The sequence below is a fragment of the Grus americana genome, chromosome 9 (assembly GCF_028858705.1).
Source record: "Grus americana isolate bGruAme1 chromosome 9, bGruAme1.mat, whole genome shotgun sequence".
Taxonomy (NCBI): Eukaryota; Metazoa; Chordata; class Aves; order Gruiformes; family Gruidae; genus Grus; species Grus americana.
The window spans coordinates 4,608,310-4,628,635 of record NC_072860.1 but is presented as its reverse complement, the minus strand read 5'-3'; the positions used below and the strand labels follow the sequence as shown (position 1 = coordinate 4,628,635).

Sequence of the window (20,326 nt, the reverse complement as noted above, 5' to 3'; positions counted from 1 at the left end):
GAACAGGTTAAAAATTAGCACGGTGAAAAGTGGATAGTGTTGAAGGCTATTCTAGGACAAGATTCAGTAAGCTTTATTGTTCAGGGATAAACTGATTTTACTTTAAATTAAATCCTATTTATTTAAACAGAGCTTCAAGAGTTGCATATAGTAACAGATGGTTCACTCTCCCTTCTTCTAGTCTTTACAAACTGCTTTGCAGTTTATCTTAAAGCTCCCCAGGCCTGCAGTGTTTGTTCTAAGACAGAGATTTTAGGTGAGTGTGTTAAAAATGGATGCTAAAACTGAGGGGAAGAACCTCATTGAAAAGTACATGTATTCATCCAGAGAGAGAGTGGGGCACTTGCTGCTGGGAAGATTCAAAGCTTCCATAACTTATGGTGAATAGCAAAGGGCTATATATATAGCAGACTAGTAAATAAAGGCACATAATGGAATCTGTAAACTTGGAATTACTGCCACTGACAGGACCATGATCAATTTCAAAGTTCTTCTGTATTATGTTATGACTTTCCTTAAAAGCAGAAAGCAACTTTTTATTTGGCCTTGTAAAACCTTTAAGAATGTGTTATTACCGTTACTTAGGTAAGCATTTTGGGATGGAGGGTTTCTACTCGTGCGAGTGAAACAATTATGCATAGCCTACAGTGTTTTTGTAGCTGGGGATCTTCTTCCTCATCTTAAAGATCATCGTTTCTGTGAAGCTGGTGAGGTGGGAAAAGTCCTTAGACGTATAGAAAAGGAAATCTGGGAAAGTGTGTATGAGGAATGGGGTTTGAGATCACTGTGTAGAATAGAGCACCAATTATTGCTTTATAAGGCATCAGTATCGGAGATGGACAAAATGTCTTAAGGCAGAACCTTCAACTTGAAAGTTTTATTTTATGTTTTCATTTCCAATGCAAAGTTCAGGACAAGTTCACCAAAGTTTGTGAACCCTTCAGCAACAGTTGGTTAAGTTTCAAGCAAGCCTGAAATGGTTTATGGTTTGGGTGCAAATCAGGATGGGTTTGATCCCAAGCCTTGAAACACAGCACTTCTGGCTGCATGCAGCTTTGTATTTCAGCCTTCATTGCAGCCCAGACCTAGACTGGCCCAGAGTGAAGCTTTTGCTTAAAGCCTGTGAATGGAGCCTGCTGTACTTTTCACTGATTTAGTACTCGCAGAGTACATCTAACTGGCATCTTAGCAGTGCACAGATATGGTGAGCGTTGTATACTTGGCTTGGATGGATGACTTAGGTTCCAGTTCAGCTAGATGGTCATTATAGGCACATCCATATGCTTAAACTTCAAAGCTGGTGAGACATACGTGGGTCTTAGCCAGTTTTCCACAGGTAGTTCAGAACAAACTCACTCCTGGGGCTCCCCTAGGGCTCTGGAAAAAGCTGAACTAATTCCAAAGGGTGCACATCGGCAGTCTTCCTAAGCACTACTTCTGGTTTAATTAGTCCAAAAGAATTTTTTAAAAAATTAATCCTTAAAGACTTTTTGACCTGTGGAAGTAGATTCCTTCACGTAGGTCTAAAAGGTTTCTTAGTTCTGTTCTGTCTAGTGCAAGGTCTGGGGAAAATTTCTTGCAGAAGCCGCATGTTGGTTCCCGCAGCTCTCATGGATTTCTTTGTGCCAGTAGTTGCAATATGGCTACTTGCCATGATGGCAGGGTCAAACCTTAGATAGTGCAAAATGAGCAAATGGTGGTCCTTTCTTTGTTAAAGACTTTGACATCTGTGGTGTTGAATAGCTAGGGAAGATGTTGTTAATTATTAATATAATAATTTATTGATATAAAGGATGGGAGGACTTTCACAAAAGCTGTTTTGGAGTGACTATATTTTGCTGCAAAGTAGTAATATATTATTATTTTAATACATTGGGTATCCTTTCCTCTTTGTTACACTGAATTGCACAACTTTGAAACTCCAGCTGAGCAAGTCTCCAACCTTTCTGAATTTGCATGGCATGACGATGCCTTGGCTGGGAGTTTTCTGATGTGGTAATGACTGTTCATATCCTTTGCTGCCTTTCTTTCCTCTCTGTGAAGGGCAAGCTCATGAATAAGATGACTGGGAAATAAATGCAAGCACCTTTTAAATAACAACATTAGGAGTAAGTCCACAGCTCTTATGGCAGGGTTTTAAAGGGTTGCCATGTAATCACTTCCTTCAGAGCCAGCTCCTGTTAGAGAATTCCTGGGATATGCTCTGTATATAAGATGCTAAACCCTAGGGCCCAGGTGAGGCAGAGTTTTTGGCTCCAGTTTTCTCGTGAGAAATGGGTAGGTTACTTTCCCTGTCCCACAGTTGTCACTGGCTGCTCCCCAATACCTTGTGTCTGCTGTCACTTGCACAGTGACTAAGGCAACATGTATGTCTAGTCCTTTCTAGAGGAAGGAGCTACCGTTTAGCTGTAATTACTCATCTGTAAACACTTTCCAAGTAACACAAGCTGGACAGATTTTATCTTTATGAAACAAGTGTTCAGAAAAGAACTGCCTGAAGTTTTCCTTTTATGGTGGTCTCTAGCAGAGAAGTAATTGACAATAATAGGGGAAAACTTGGGATATGGAGTAATTTTTTGAAAAGTGGGATTGCACAGTTTAGAAATCTTTCAGTGTGCTGTTAAACTCTCCAAATGCTGCCTTGATGTATGCACTTTGAAACTGTTCTGTTCCATAGTCCACAGTGAAATCTAGCATTTAAAACAATTTGACATTGTTGAGTGCCATTTTGGTGTATTTTTATATAGATCACATTCTATTATTTCTTTGCACTTCCAAAGCATTACTTCTGTTTAAAAAACAAACCTAAGCTTGTGATTTTGCAGCAGAATAAGTTATATGTGTATATAGGTAATATGAGGTAGAATTTGCCACAAAACCCTGTCTCTCCACCAACCCTGTGTTCCCCATTGTGTGCTACTTCTCTCTGTGCTCTTCTTCCCAGAACAGCCTCAGCTTCCAGCCCTCAGATGCCTGCCTCCTCTGCCCATCTGGGTGTTGGTTATCTAAGGATTTTTTTTTTCAAGTTCTTGTCAAACACAAACACTTCTAAACAGAGTGTGGATTATACACATTCTGGTGGCAGATTCTGGACTTCTGAACACAAAGATCTCAGCAGAAGATTTCCTGCTAGACTTTATTACATCCAAGGCAGAGTTAGTGGGAGCAGTAAATGCTTGCAAGATAAACAGAATTTCTTCTCAGAGGCAAAATGACTTGCATCATACACTACCGATCACTTTAGGTGAATCTGCTAAGCAATAAAGAATTTGGGCCTGACTTATGATCTGACACTAGAATTTTCTAATGCTCCTGAAGGAGTTACACCTGACTTATCTCTCTGAAGTCAGAGCACAGCTGGGCCATTTATATAAAAGTTAGTCTCAGAGAGCTTCCAAACGGAACTTCGTTTTACAAAAATTCTTCTGAGTCCCCATCCAGACTGAGGTTTTCATAAGGCAGCACTGTATAAATATGATTACTGTTTTAGAGGGCTTGTAATCTTAAGGAGAAAGGGTAAGTGAAAGGATTAAAGCATACAAACTGGGATACTGCTAGGCAGGAATTTTACTAGTGTCCTTTTTTTTTTTTCTTTTTTCAGTGTGTGTATATAAAGCTTCCTCTCCTCCCTCTTCTGCTGAAGTCCTAAGTAACTGTTAGATTTTCCTTTTCTGTTTTAACTGTTAGCTTCTCCCTCTCTTTATTTAACCCACCCTCTCAGAAAGAGTCCTGAATACATAAAAAGCTTTTGCAATGTGCCCTGAAGCATGTATACTGATGAAGCACATACAATGTAATTATGGATAGCACAATGCAACATCATGAAGTGCCTTTGTTTATAGCTTCTCTATCATGAGAGTATAATGAACGGATTCACTGAGGAAATGCAAAAGCAGATGCCTTTGGCTGGCTCCTGTTGTTCTCTTTTTGGCAAAGACAGAGGGACAAATCTACCCTGGGACAGCCCCACTGAAGTCAGATGAGTTACACCAGGCAGGAACTGGAAGTTTTTTCTTTTCTTCTTTTTTTTTTTTTTTTTTTTTAAAGAACACAGTTTCCAGATCTCTTTCCCCTGACTGTCACAATTTCTCTTTCCACAGAAAGCCTATGAGAAAAGACTCTCTGCTTCTAAAAAGGTAGGATAACCTTTTGGTCACTAATAGCTAATTTCCTCAGCAGTATGAGTTCTGTGTGTAGCTACCAATGCCTGTAATAATAAAATTAATATCTAACTATTTCTAGAAAAAAAGAAATATACTAAAATCCTAAAATCATATTTATTGAATGGGACAGTAAGAACAGAGTACTGTGAGAGGGATGGAGGACTAACACACAGCTGTGCTCCTTCAAGTGCATGATGAATGCTCAGAGCTGGCCTGGGTATCAGCATACAGTATCACCTTGAAATGTTTAAACAGACTCTGCATGTACTGAGGTGTAACATTGGACAAAGCTTCTGAGGGCGGATGTCTGTGAAATCTTTAGCAAAGAGGAACCTGCAGCAACTCATAGTATCATGCATATTTCCAAGTGATGATCTTTAAAACAAGTTTATTAGGGCAAACCTGGGATTACACTTCATAGCATACTATAATAACAAAAGTTAGCAGGACCGCTGGTCCTTTGTGCTTGCTAGTGCTGTGTCCCTACTTCTTGGGTTTTTTTCCTCTACTGAGGACCTGAATGGTGCCTCTCATATAAAACCTGCCATTTACAATTTGCCTTTTGCTGAGGCCTCCTTTGTGTTCACACAAGGCAGCTGGCAGGAGTGCTGACCTCCCCAGAGCAAAGCCTTGCCAGCACTAACTAATCAATATTCAGTAGAGTTGGCTGCTCATTATGAAGCCATTGATTATCTCTGGAAGGTTACTCCCCCTGTATGTGTGTCATTTTTCAGTCTCTTTGCTTTACCACCCCTCCACCCCCCTATCCCAGGCTCTCAAGAGGACAGAGTACTGGGATGGAAATGAGGTTCCCTTTCAGGATCTGAATAGTTTGTCGTCAGATGTCAAAACAGTCTTTGGAAGGAAGGTGATTTCCTCACTGCCAGATTTTTATTTATACCAGGTTTGTACTTTTAATTTCTGGGATATTTCTGATGATTGCAAGCTGTGGTGCTTGAAGTGTTTGTTGTATTTGACTTAGGCAGTTTGCATTAGTTACACTGAGCCTTGATCTCCTGTGATGGAAGGAAAAAGCCCACATCTTCTACACAGCTGTAGCTGACCTGTCTGACCTCTTGCACAGAAAGGGAGAGCCATGGTTTCATATTCCATGCTATTCACAAGCAGATAGACAGAGAGGCTCATGGAGAAATAAAAACATGGTGCAAACCCTAGTCTGCTGGTGTGCTCTGCTCGGAGTATAGCCATGTACAGTACACAGTCAATTCTTCTTCTCTTGCTCAAGAGGGGAGGCCAGTGAGGTTTGTGTGGGACAATACCTGCCCATTACCCTGAAGGTGATTTGGCAAAAATCATAACAAAGTCTCTCCTTTTAAATCTGAATTTTCTATTTAAGGGGCTATTCAGTCATCAATACAGCAGTAGAGAACTGTGAGATAAATATGCAAGTCTAAACATTCAAATTTATTAGGAATGATAGAATAGATGCCAGATATATAAACTGATACAAAAGACTTACTAAAGCAATTGTTTTGATTAGTTCGATTTGGTTACTTTGATTGTAAATATAGCATTAACAATCACAGCGGAGATTACAGGTCAAAAAGGCAAGGTCTGAGGTCTCAAAGGAGAGGAGCAGGCAGCTGGAGCTAAGAGACAGATGGGTAAAAGAAAGGCAGTTGGCAAAAAAATGCAATACTTATCTCCATTTAACTACTCAGTTCAAGTTAGTACCCTCTCCAAAGAGCAGAAACTGCACTGTGCTGTGACCATCTACCTTATGGAGTGACTCCATTAGCAGAAGAACTGAACTTGGAGTTGATGAATAGTAATTCAGTGTCCAACTTTCTGTTTCTAATAAGGGGATTGAAAGTCAGTAGCTCTCAAGCTTTATGCTGCTTGTCTTTTCTCAGCTTGGATTTAAGGCATCACTAAATTCAAGCTAGATCCTTCTGTCTTAATGGGAGTAGAGTCAACAGTGCCAGTCAGAGCACAGCAGAAGTTATTAACTCAGTGAAGATAAGCATCTTTTCTTCTTCTGCCCTTACCACTGAAGGAGGAGTTGTTGCTGCATGGAGAGCAGACCTGTCTGCTTCTGATTTTATACAGAGTGCTCTATTACTAGGGAACAGAAAGCCAGAGAATGCAGTAATGCTGTGGGACTCCTGTAGTGGATGGCAGCATTCACTGTTGATGGAACAGAACATAGACCGTACCTGGTTAGCACTTTGCACTGGTGTGCCTTGGTCCATCTCAGAGAGTGGTCTGTGGTTTGTCAGGTGCTGATGATTTAGCCCACATCTCCAAGGGCTAGTTCAGAAGCCAGCTCTGTGACCATTGCCAGCAATTTGATCTTGTCCAGCTATTAGTATATACCAGAGAGATGATGACAGGGATGTGAAAAATGGCAAGCTGGCATTAACTGGGGTTTGTTTAGCCAAGGGGGTTTCCTGTCAGCTCCCTGTCTTCCTGATCGAGGCATGTGACACAATGCATCTGTCCGACTGCCAGAGAAAGTTTGGTGACGCATAAATCAGGAGTTAAAGTAAAAGTGGACAATGGAGAATCAGTTCCTCAGCTGACAGAGAGCGAGCTGTCCCTGGCATGGGAGAAGAGTGACTCCACATGCCATCCTGTTTGTCAGGAAGTACTTTCTTTCTGGTGCCAGTTGTCAGCCCCCTGGCATTAATTATTGTCTTGGCTATTTTCTGCAAAAAGGCTGTGTGGGTCCTCAAGGGAGAGGATCCCTGAGACATGGTTTTGTAATAAGCTCAGAACAAACATCATTTACATCCAGTTTGACTATCAGCTGTCTTTTACACACCTGAGATTTATTTAAAGGATGAGGTGAAAGAGTAATGTAATGCCTTGGTCGGAGTATATTATCAGTGTATTACAAAGGAAATCTTAACAGAGAGCATACTGTTCCCATTCTTCTATTAGGCAGAACTCTTGCTGTTCCATTTATATTGACATTACCATGTAGTAATCATTGCAGTCCTAGAGGGAAATACTGAATTGAATGTGTTTCTAGCTATTGCAGCTGATGGAGTGAAGTTAGTATGTTGGGACCAAACAGCTCACACCAATTGCCAGCAAATCTATCTGATACGGCACAAACATCTGTCCTCTGTATCTTCTTTTCTTAGTGTTCGTACCACTTGTGCTTCGGGATGTAGTAAGTTCTTAGGGAAGCAGAGTCCTCTCAGGGGTGCAGTGACAGCCAGTCCGTTAAAGAGCAGTGACCTCTCTGTGAAACACCGTGTAAAAAACCTCCAGGGAGACGTGAAATGCCTCTGACACCGTCTTATGTGTTTGGCAAGTGAAGTTTAACCACAGAGTACATTCACATTTTTCCTTCTGGATTTTCGTTATGCAGATTATGCCTATTAGCTGCACAATGACATTTAAAGTAATAGTAAAGAAAGATCTCATATAAATAATTATGTCCTGAGTATGTATTATGTTGAATATGAGAAGCCTGCAGTTGTTTCAAGCATTTTTTTTTTTTAGTGGAGAAAGAGCATGTGTTTCTCGTGGCAGCAAACACGGAAAGAGATACACAGATATTAACTGTGTAAAGACCTTTTGTAAAATCTCACATGTCAGTGTGGTCAAGCAGTCAAGATAACTGTAGGACTGACCTCCACAAGTGGCAGGTGTAGAGCATGAGTTCTCATATTTGCAGTGTAGCAAATGAAATATCCTTTGGAATTCATGAGTATAGAATAAAATTTTAAAAGATCAAGAAGGCTTTTGGTGAAAATGTTATTCTTGCATTTTGGAAAATCCCTCCCTTATGGAACACAGATGTGAAGTAACAGCTGATATTTGGGGCTATGTGGATTCTCAGAACAAATGTAGGTCGTGTGGCTAACAGTCTACAGACTTTTCAGACTACTTTGGTGTGGGTCTGAGCTGGTGAGTCTGTTCATAGTGGAGATAGCTGTGGTCGCTGATCCCATGTGGACCTCATTTTATTAGGGAACTCCATAAAAAACCCTCAATATACTACTGTCTGGAAGTAATAGAGCTTCAGCATCTGGAATTGTATGGGAGGCCATGCAGACTTTAGTAGCAGGTATGCCAGTTCAGACACTGTTGTGTACTTATCTTTAAAACGACTGGCCAGAAAGTATTTTCAGTACTCGCCCCCAGGCAGTGGGCTATGTGAACCATTTGTGCAAAAGTCAGCATTTCACATTAGAAATTAAATATATTTCTATTAGATAGTGGTGAGCTCTTACCCTGCATCATCAAATACTGTCTTCTGGTGTTTCTTGTCTTTGATTAAATACCAGTAAAAAGATCCACTAAGTAATGTCTTGTGTGTTTGTTACCTGAATTATGATTATGAAAGTCCTACAGATCTCTGTTGCCTTCCATGCTGGAGTTGTGCTAAGTATTTTCTCCTGAATTGATGAAGTGTAATGTTAGTTATTCTCTGTTTGCTGTCCGTGCAAGTTCTGAAAGGAAAAATAGAATCTGGATTCATTGGTCTGCAGTTAGAACTTGCTTTCATTCTGGTACTTCAAAGGCTATTGTAGAAAGACTACACTGGTGGTATGTGTTTGTTAGCACATGACAGCTGAAATTGTTGCATGCAACAATTATACTTCCTAGATACTTGCTCTGCAGTCTAGAGAATGAGTTTGTGTCATTGACCAAACTTAATTTAAACATGGAATTGATAAGTAATAAATTCAGCATTAGCTTTCTGATAACTTGTGTTAACTTTTAATGTAAAGAAGCACTTAGAAGATGACTATGTCCTTTGCAAAGAAGGAAAAGGAAATGATAAAAAAGAATGTTACTTTGCAAATACTAAAGATTTTTTATGGTTAAGAACAAAAACCAAAAGAGCTTGGAGGAGGAGACTTTTCAGGAGAACACATTGTTTACAGAGACTCAGGACAGCATTATCTTTTCCTTTAAATATGCCTGAACTTTTTTTTGTATAGAACTTTTTTTTTGTATAGAACTTATCACCATGGTGTTTGAGTGCCTTCTCCACGAATTCAGCCTTCCAGTATCTTTTGTGATGTAGCAAAAGGAGACCGAGGGGTGGATACAGTGAATTATTTGCTGAAGGTCTTTCAGAAAGTTTGAGACAGAGCAAGGAACTGAATGCAGGTAACCTAACACTCTATCCTTCTTTATTTTAGGAATGAATGAATCCCAAAGGTTGAAAGCAACCCACAATATTGTTTCCTATAACTATTTTCAGTTTAGATTGACTCAAACCCAGGCTTTTCCTTGGCATCTGTTCAAAGTAGTAGATATAAGGCAGATGTATTCAACAGTAAGCCCCTACTTACAGCATGACATTTGAGCTTGCATCATTGTAGCCTCTTTTTTTGTTATGACTGTTTCTGTGCAGTGTCTTCTTTGCCTGCCTGGTGCAGAGTATCACTTCCTATAGAAACTGGCTTGTAAGGACAAGGACTTGGCCTGAGGAGACCGTAGAGCTACTTCCTTTACATATTGCTGCTCTGGCTTTCTTCAGTCATGTGTCAAATACACCCCCTTGTTGGAGGTCATGCAAACAGTAACTCCTGTTCAAGGTGAACCTGGCCTAGCTCTTCCTAGGTCAGTGTGTTGGGTTTGCATGGCAAGGTTTTGGTAGCGGGGGGGCTACAGGGGTGGCTTCTGTGAGAAGCTGCTAGAAGCTCCCCCTGTGTCTGACAGAGCCAATGCCAGCCAGCTCCAAGACGGACCCGCTGCTGGCCAAGGCCAAGCCCATCAGTGCCTCTGTGATAACATATTTAAGAAGAAGAAAAACACTTAGAGAGAGAGCTTTTGCAGCCGGAGAGAGGAGCGAGAAGATGTAAGAAACTCTGCAGACACCAAGGTCAGTGCAGATGGAGGGGGAGGAGGTGCTCCAGGCGCCGGAGCAGAGATCCCCCTGCAGCCCATGGTGAAGGCCATGGTGAAGCAGGCTGTCCCCCTGCAGCCCATGGAGGAAGGATGAGGGGGTGTAGAGATTCCACCTGCAGCCCGTGGAGGACCCCACGCTGGAGCAGGTGGAGGCACCTGAAGGAGGCTGTGGCCCGTGGGTAAGCCCACGCTGGAGCAAGTTCCAGGCCGGACTGGTGGACCCGTGCAGAGGGGAGCCCACGCCAGGGCAGGTTTGCTGGCAGGACTTGTGACCCCGTGGGGGACCCCACGCTGGAGCAGTTTGCTCCTGAAGGTCTGCACCCCGTGAGAGGGACTCCATGCTGGAGCAGGGGAACGATGAGAGGAGTCCTCCCCCTGAGGATGAAGAAGCGGCAGAAACAACATGTGCTGAACTGACCGTAACCCCCATTCCCTGTCCCCCTGTGCCACTGAGGGGGGGAAGGTTGAAGCTGGGAGTGAAGTTGAGCCTGGGAAGATGGGAGGGGTGGGGGGAAGTGTTTTAAGAGTTGATTTTATTTTCTCATTCCTCTACTCTGTTTTGCCTAGTAATCAATCAGATGAATTCCCTCTCTAAGTTCAGTCTGTTTTGCTCGTGACGATAATTAGTGAGTGATCTCTCCCTGTCCTTATCTCGACCTACAAGCATTTCGTTATGCCTTTTCTCCCCTGTTTCGTGAATGAGGGGAGTGAGAGAGCGGCTCTGGTGGGCACCTGGCCTCCAGCCAGGGTCAACCCACCGCAGTCAGCATGGAGGTAAAGTACATTTCAGTATCTCCATTAGTGGTCACATCTCCAATTGTGGCTGTGCTAGGCACTATATAAAGAGCACTGGGATGCTCGTAAAGATACTTCCTTCATGGTAGATGCCTGTTTCTGGTGGTGGTTTTCTCATTCTCTAGAGTTTGTAGCAAGACTCAGTTGTTCAACGGTATGGAGGCCCAACTTGTTCCTCTTTCCATCTCAGTGTGCCTCAGTGAGGGCAAAGTTCATGGCTTAAAGACATACCTCATCCCCTTCCTGCTGTGCTAACTTGGGAGTCCAAAATCTTTTATTTCTTGTTGCCTGAACTCTGTTCCTGTCTTCTTTAAGGTGATAAAGTGAACAGGTCCCTGGGGAACTTGTGCTCCTATTAGGTGCTTTACTTGATCCAGTATGATTTCAAATCAGAATTTGTCTACTAGCTTTGCATTTAGGTGGCAGGGTCCATTGCAAGTCAGGCTGCTGAGGAGTATGACTGCACTGTACACAGATTCTACAATTTCTACTTGTTACCTTAGTGACTCAAGATTATCAGCTTCAGTCTCCCTTTAAAATAAAACTAAAATTGGTCTATGGTTTGCATTTAGGGAAGCCGAAACAATGAGGAATGGAATATTGGATGTTTCTTGGTTAGGTGAAATTGATGACTAATTTCATACTCACTCCTAGTTCCCACAGGGGACTCTTAGTGCAGATTCAGGATCATAATTAAGATGCATATTCTGCAGGATACATTGCTTTATAAGTCAAATACATGGAGCTAGTCAACTGTTATTTTCACCAGGTTTTCTTGGAGAAACATTTTGTGAGACTTTGGACTGTACACAGTATGTATGTGAGGTATTTCAAATTATAATAAGGAAAAAATGAGCTCAAACCTTGGAAGATGAAGTGCTAAAGCATACATTTCATATGATCTGTGATTCTATGATATTTGCTTGTTTGTAGCAAGTACGCTGCAGCTACCGTCCATGCAATTATTCACACTCTCTATGTTATAAAGAGAATAGGGAATCTGCTTTCCAAACACAGATTTATAGTCCAGTGAACGCTTCTGGTGTAGCGTACAGCATGAGATATAGCGGGAAACCAGGTTTAATCATCACCATCCAGATGAATGCATTTTGAAGGATAGAAAGTAATTCAGAAGTTCTAGACCTATTTCGTTGTAGACATACTTCATTAGAACAATTGATGTCACCACTTTGCAGTATTGACCTGGAAGATTCTGCTGCAATAATCCTGTATCTGATGAGCATACTCATATTTTTAATACCTTGTTTTTTACATTTATTCATTACATGCTAATGTCTGCAGCATATCTCTGTAACAAATAAATTCAGAGTGTGGTATTGCAACAGACACTGCAGAAATATATGAAAGTGTTTAAAGTTAACTCCCTCAATCCTTTGACAAAGAGAATCCCTAAGAATCCAACACTTAGTTTAAGGTATTATGTTCTCTCCCTCCAACACTTAGTTTAAGGTATTATGTTCTTGAAATGGCTGCTGCTCAGCTTTTCTAATGCACATACTAAGCGTAACACTCACACTTCACAGATCTCTATAAACCACTTTCTGCTCTTTCAAACTTCACAGTCATTGCTTTACGCTCAGTGTTTGTGTTCAGAGTTTAGTAGAATTTTTTTCCACATGGGGGTGGAATACTTTTTATCAAAATCTGCATCACTGGAGGCTATGGATGTGTTTCTGTCCTTACGTGTATACTAATCCATGGAAACTTAAGCTCTGCTGCCATCCCATCTGTGAAGGGAGTGGATTATTGGGAGTCCTAACTGTCCCAAAATGGGCAATGAGGGAATGCAATTGTACCCAGTATCAGAGTGAACACTCTAACTCCTGAAATAGCAAAGGACCATCTTTTAGAGTTCTGAAGGACTTGAAGAATGACTTTCTGTTAAGTTTTTAGCTTAATTTCTAAGGGAATGGGGCAACTGAGAGACCTATGTCTGTCTGTCTCCCTGCATGTAATTTTTGAAACTACTGACAATTTTTAACCAAATTTAAAAGAGAGGTAGAACTATCAAAGCTTCCTGCAAGTTTCATGAGTACTGACAGCTGAGTAAAAGGAATGTTCAAATTAGTGCTCTTACCAAGAGAACTCTTCTAATGTGTGTTTTCATTGCCAAGCCTTATCTGGCCAGTCAGCATTACGTATTGACAGGGCAGTGTGTAAGGAGTGTGGGTGGGAACAGAGCTAATATGGTGAGTAGAGGGTATATTAGGGCACAAAAATGTGTAGGAAACCAGACTTCATCAGTTCTGCCTCTTGGGGAATGAGCTGTTGTTTAGCAGAACACAGAGATGCTGCATAGATGCAAAACCTCAGTTACAGTTTAGCTTTTGTCTTTTAGTAACAGAGTATAATGTGTAAAGACTCTTTCAACATTTGGACAGTGGAGCTGAACAAAAAAAGAGACCATTATGTGCAATATCTGTCAAGAGTGGAGAATGGTCTGTACTAGCCTGCCAAATGCAAATGAGAATTATCCATTCATTTAGTCCAAAGGAGAAAATGATATAATTTCTTTGGTTCAATTAGTTTATTGTCACAAATAAACAAGGAGAGGATCCCATTATGGCAAATGTTCAACTTCACATAGCTTTAAAGGCTGCAGAAATCATACTGCTCTGATGGTAAGCCTTATTTTACATTCTCTGCCCAGACATAGATCTTCAAGTGATGCTTTTTTTTTCTTTTCTCCCCCTGCCCCCCCCCCCCAGTAGAAGTAGAGAATCTTGTAAAATAATTGAGGCCCAAGTCTCACTTACTTGCCTTGGGCTTTTAAGGCAAGGATACACTCCTCCTGGTTGAGCTCAATCAGCCTGAGCTACCTGATTTACTCTCTGCTGTATTAAGTTTAGTCAAAGCACTAATGCAATTTTGTACATCTCTGTCACGAAGCAGAGACATTCCAGATATTGGTTTGCAAACTTCTGGTCTGTACGCATGAGTGGGAGTGCAGGGATGTCGGGGATGTGGAGCTGAAATGTGCTGGCTGGTTTCTAGCGTACCCAAGCACTTTGCAGAAAGAAGCCACAAGGGAAGGGTTCAGCTGCTCCTCTGCTCTTCAGCTGAGTTTGTGAGACTCACCTGAGGAGTCGATAAAGGCTCTGGGAAAAAGATGGATGGGCTAGAGGGGAAGCAAGCATGCCTTTGTGGTTGGTGTTCAGGTCGACCCTAACTGTCAGTGATGGACATGGTATGAAACAGCTAGAGCGCTCTGGTTGAGCACCTCCAAAGCGGCAGGTTGGATGCCACTGTGGAGCACTCTGCTGGCTGTTCTCTGCTGACGACAGATGGCAGTGTCCTCTCGCTGTGGGGATACAGCAGCACGCTGAAAGGCTGTGCCTCTCTACACCCACAGGCATGCTAGGAAATATTCAGCAAGATGGTGGGTCAGATTTAGCCCAGAGGTCAACAGAATACTACAAAAGTAGGCTGTCACATGAGCGACCTTCCCCCACAAGCTGGAACTTTCTTGGCGAAGTAGCTGTGATTCCTGGCAAAGCCTCACATCGCCACCAGTGCTGTGTTATGGTTGGTCGCTTAGCAAAAACCCTCTTGTGCATCATATAGAGATTGCAGACCTTCAGTACCTAAGGCTTCAAGCAGATCTCATTGTTACCCTTTCACTGCAAGTCTTAGTGATTTAATTTAGAAAAAAAATGAGAAGGTTTGCAACCTTTGTCTCCCAAGAATGTTTTTTCTGTAACGGACTATGTGGGTTGAAATAGGGTTGTTCCAGGGCCCTGATTTAGAGTGACTCTTGATGTTTGGTTCATCTTTCTGTCCCCTCCAAGGCTACACTGGCAGGTTACTGCCTTTCCCCCAGCTCAGTCCAAAAATGTATTTGCTCAGCTGTATTTGAAGGAAACGGGCAGCGTGGAGCGGTGTCAGGAGAGGGCTGCCGGTGCCGGAGCGGGGGCAGCTTGCCCTCTGGTGGCTGCCGGCCCCGAGGCGGCCCGTTGCGGAGTGAACCGCTTCAGCGGCACGGCCAGTGACTTTCTGAGCTGAATTCACGATCGGGCTAATTCTGCTGGAACATAAACTGATTAGACCTGAATGAGTGTCGACATAAAAGCTCCTTCTTTAAAGTGACTGCCCTAGGAAATGGAGCGGTCTATCTACGAACCAGCATAAGCAGTAGCGTCACAGTCCTCAGACTTGAACTTGAACCATCAGGTGTCAGCCTAGTTCTGTCTCAAGGATTTTCAGTGCTGGGTTACACCAGTTATCTTCCTCCCTACAAGCTCCCTTTCTCTGCTCCATGATACACCTGGGACTGAAGGACAGGTGCTCCCAGTGAAGTCCACAGTACCTTCATATTCCATTGGAGAGAAAAAATAAAGGGATCGATGGATAACTCGGGGATGGCCGGAACCACTAGTGCCTGCTGAAGTGTGTTACTCTCTTTTACAAGAAAGTACAACACACACAAGCTGTGCTCTCCTCCTGCTCCCTTCCCTGGTTGCAGGGAAGGTGAACGAGGGTGGCACAGTCTCTCCCAGAGCTCCACTGTGCGCTGAGGGTTATATATATATATACACACCTTGTGCTTCCATGCTCAAACCTGTCCACTCTACAGCTTCTCTGTCCTTGTGAATTGGTTCTTCAGCCACCTCCAATTTGTTTTGCCATGTCTGTCAAAAAGAAAAGCTGTTGCCATAACCCTTACATTTCATGTTTTGATGTTAATCCTGACATTCTTTACCCAAATCCAAATAATATGCGTTGCCTTTACAGTTCTAAAGGAAAAATACTTATCTTGGATCTTAAATGCTTAATTGCATCTGATTAAACAAAGCCTGCTTAAAATAGACCCCAAAAGGAAAAGATCCAATTGTTGGCCTCTTAAATACCAAACCTAAACAAAACCCTGAGGAAATGAAGGGGTAGCAGTCAATGGTGTTACAGTTGCTTAGGGACTGATAGTGAAAAAAGTGGCATATGTCCAGAAGAGGCCCGCAGCAAAGAGAGGAAACCTCTGTCTCACATAGAGAATGGGATAAGGCAGTGCAGAGACTGATTTATATTTGCAAGTTAAATTTAAGAGACAAATGTGTATATATTTTATCGTTTGAAGACTATTCATGACATAATATGAAAGAAAGTGAAGAAGAAAGTAACTACGATGACAAGAAACAACTCAAAACACTACTGTATTTTTTCTTTAGCTCCCCGAAGTCTGCAGGTCTTTGTGTTTCAATGCATCAGCTACTGTTTGGCACATTTCCTGAACCACTTTGTCTATTCAGTTCTTGCTAATGTGAAAGTGCCCAGACTCCCTGGAAAGACGGCTTTGTTGGAAACCTTTCATTATGAAGGATTAGCTGTTTGGTAAACCTGTGTCCCCTTTAACAGTCTGACGGGAAGTGCTGGGTAATGAAGGGCTCATTGTGGTGGTGCTGTGAGTGTGGGACTTGAGTCCATTTTATTGCTCAGATTGATTGCAAGCCAGGCTTCTTTGTGCTCCCAAGGACTGAAGGGAAACTGAGTCATGCTCTTTGGTTCTGCTGAAAACATGTGGTGAAAAATATGCTTTCTTTTCTGAGTACTTTTGCCATGTTTGTGGTCTAAAGACTTTATGTACCAGGGAATTGTGTTGATATGTTATAGAATTATGTATGTAGATTTAAAAAGTGTTGTGTCAATGCCTGGAGACAGGTCACTTGAAACATTTCCATATAATACCAACATAAAAACCTGAAATAATACAAACCATTAAGTGCCTTTATCACTTCATAGTGTAGTTCTAAAGCTCTTGAAAGAACCAAATCTGAACATTGTCATCCCACCTCTAGTCAGGTAGAAGGCATGTCAGACAAGTATTGGATTTACTTCTTTGCTGATAAGCTTCCATATTTGTTTTAAATCTTGAGAGAGATTTAGCAAAATCTTTTATGGAAGTAATGTACTAGAAATCCATTCTCTTTGAAAAATATTCCTGTACAACTTGAAGAAATAGTTTTAAAAAACGTAATCAGAATCCCTGGTGTCAAACAGGATTCTTTTGTCTCTACAATAAATCTCTATCATGGAAACTCCCAAGCCATTCACAACCCCAGGGATGCCCAGTGCCTCCAAATACAGGGGTGCAAAGAAAGGCAGTCCTGTAAAACCATCAGGAAAGTAAAACAAAGCCCTACCCACACCCCAGTCAAGCTTCATGTGTTTGGGGGGAGTAGGGGGAATGCGGAAGGACCCAGGGAGCTGTTAAAGATCCAGAGACTATTAAGCACCAATGCTTTTGGGTGAAAGGGACAGCAGGTCAGTGTGAAACTGCTTGTATTAAGTTTAGAGGGCCCAAGCACATGGTTTGGATTTTGCTCTACTCCTCCATTACAGCTAATTAGGCCAAGTGCAGAGAGTGTCTCTGCTGATCCCAAACACGTGTGACACAAGCGGTTCCTTCCAAGGGGAATTGGCTCTGGGAGGGTGTTATTAGCTCTGTCTGGGCAGGAAGGGTAATCAGGTAGCCCAGGGCTGTGTGTGTGTTTGGGGGAGTCAAGGAAGAGATTATGTTTTAAGGAAGAGTTTTGAGCTCATTATCTGGCCTGCATTCAAAGACTGCAAGAACACTAATTGTGCACATGCGTGTGGTGGGAAGTGACTGGAGAGTGGCCAAGAATACAGAGGTTACTGCAACCCACATCTCGCACTCCCTCTCCCACTCCCCAAGCGCTGCCTGACCTCTCAGCTTCACATGGTTCTGCCTGTCCAGTTCTATGGGACTGTGGGAACATGTGGAGATCATGTTACTTTCTTACTTGTGATCCTACAATAGTTTTTCACCATAGGCTTTTTATGTCTAGATGCCAAAGTGGGTCCATACCATTCATAAAGGGAGGAGATACAGCGCTACTTTTATATCTTTTTGGTGTAGATATATAAGTGGGCATAGGACACCAGTTCCCAGAACAGTTCAGGGCTTTGTAATGGTGCAGGAGGACAAGGCACCACCAGGACACAGGACAGGAGCTGTGGCACTGCTGGTAACTGGTGACACCATTGCAAACCAAGTCCTCCCTCTCCCAAACTAAACACTCAGCTGCCTCTTTATTTTGGCAGTCCTTCTGTCCCCCAATAAACATGTACAACGTAACTCCCCATTTCTAAGGTGCGCCTAACGTGGAAGACACTATATTCCTCAACAGCCTGTGGCTTGGCTATGCAGAAGGAAGACTGGATGTAGGATCATTTTGACAGACACAAATCTCATTCCCTGGGTAAAACTCTGGCCCAAGCCTCTTCACCTGCTGCTGCTGCTGCAAAGCCAAGCATGGCTCCTGGGGCCACAGGCACCAAAACCTGGTCCACGTCTCAGCCCCAGCTGTTTCTCCAGGAGCACAGCACCTCTGGCACCACAGTGGGATACTGAGGTGACAGCTCCCCACTGAGCAAGGATCCCTTCCTACCACAGTGAGTCTGTGATTCCTCCTGCCATGTTGTTCTGGTTTCAGCAGGGATAGAGTTAATTTTCTTCCTAGCAGCTGGTATAATGCTTTGTTTTCTCTCTCTCCTCTTTCTAACAGACTGAAAATTTGTAGAACCATAAAATGCAGAGATGGAAAATGACCTGTTAACCCATCCAGCCCAGCCTCTCTGCCAGTGCCAAGCCATTCCCTTCAAACACCCTGAGTGACTTGTCTAGACCAAGTACAAACCACTCCAGCAATGGTGATTCCAGCACTTCCCAGAGAAGATTATTCCATTGTCTAATTGACCTTATAGCTAGGAAATTTTTCCTGATGTCTCGCCTCAAATGTTTCTATGCTAAGTTTGAGCCCATCACTTAGTTACCCAGCCTTGCTCTGTCCTGAACCCCTATCCCTTTGTTTTGCATTTTTTGCTGTGCCTTTTGCCTGCAGACCTGGCATGCCCATGGGCAGGGTTTCCATCCTGTGTTTTATTGCTTCCTCTGCTCTGGATTGAGCTTCTGTGGTCTTCCTGAGACACGACCCCACAATCATCACCTGTGTAGAGAGGATGGGGACGGGCTGGTGGGTGACTTGAGCTTGGAGCACCTAGCATGGAGCTGCCCAGTTAAAGATTTCACTGGTCTCACTGAAGATGAAATAGTACCAGCATGTAGCCAAACTCAGAGAGAAGGCAGTAAGAATAATTCAATTTAATTATAATAATGATTATAATAATTGTAACTAGAGAGCCCCTTTCTGATTAACAAGAAGACCTTACTTTAAAGCTTTGCAGACATGATTCTGATCAAAGTTTTAGAGGTCTTGGACATAAATACAGCAAGTGCTGTCTACCCACTTGTCAGAAACCAGGTGACCACATAAAGAGAGATGCTATGCTAAAGGGGTGTCAACCACTCTAGCTCAGCCTAGCAAAGCTCTCCTGCCCCTGGGCAGAGAACATCTGCTCAGGGCTTGTTCCTCCTAATTTGGTCCCTCCTGGCTTAACTCATAAGTGGCCTGTCCATTCACAAAGCCTGAATTTCCAGTGAAGTGAAACAGAAATGTTGAAGGCACCTGTGGCCTTCACCTGGCCCGTGCACAGCACCAGAGTTTTCCTGCCTGGGGCTGTTCTGCAGAACCTTCTTCCACCAGAGAGCAGCTGGTAAAAGGAGAGTGATGGGCTTGCTTGGCTCAAGATGAGACAGGAGCTAATTTGATGCTAATTATTATGGTTGTAATTTCCTCCCTAACCAGATGCAATCCCCTTCAGCCATCTCCAATGGTGTTACGCTTAGGGAATGCTTCCCACAATAAAAGCAAAGGCAGTGTTCTTTCCCAATTGCCCACAAGATCCATCCTCAGCCTTAATCTGAACTAGACACAGTACAATTAGTTATTTGTGTTCCTGAATTAGCAAAAGACTAAGCTTTAAAAATCCAATAATGCGTCAGAAAGATTTATTTGCAATCAGTTTATCCCTGAGCTCCATTTGTTGCAGATCTGGCACGCTTTCTGCAGTTTAAGGTGGGAAGAGCAGAGGAAGCCATCAGCTATTTACAGAGAGCTCAGCGCTGCATCTCTCCCTTTATGAATGGTGTGGAGCCACTTTGGCGTCTAGACATAAAAGCCTATGGTGAAAAACTATTGTAGGATCACAAGTAAAAATAAATGACAGCTGCTTCATGGTGTAGTTGTACATGAAGAATATAGGGAATGAAGAAAAACTATTTGTGCTAAGTACTTGTTTTGCCTTTCCTTGTGATAAAAGTGCAGTAGGCAATAAGCTACGAGACTTGGGATCCTTTTCTGTTAACATATCCTACACCCCCTGTGGTTGTGATGTGTGCTTTTACTGTTACAAGTTTCAAATAATCACTGAAGACAGACACAAGAGTTTCAGTGTTTTTCAAATAGAGACAAGTAGCAGCTCTGACTGCCCCTTAATGACTAAGCTCAGTCTAATTGTGTTTCTTGCTTTTCATCTTTTCTCTTTCACAGTTTCTTTCACTTACTTTCCCTTTTACGTATACTGTTACTTTCTCTGGAGAGAGACATTTGCTCCTCTATCTCATGTTGAGGCTGAATTCAGCTGAAGTCAGTGAG

General features: G+C 42.6%; 1 protein-coding gene across 2 annotated transcripts in view; it reads left to right on the top strand.

Annotated features, from left to right (window-relative positions):
- The window catches only part of ARHGEF4 (Rho guanine nucleotide exchange factor 4), a 221,545-nt gene that overhangs the window by 8,848 nt on the left and 192,371 nt on the right, over nt 1-20,326 (top strand). For both annotated transcript variants that reach the window (XM_054836092.1, XM_054836091.1), the window contains exon 2: nt 4,101-4,136. In XM_054836092.1, the coding sequence (XP_054692067.1) occupies nt 4,101-4,136 (36 nt within the window). The remainder of the gene's footprint in view (nt 1-4,100; nt 4,137-20,326) is intronic.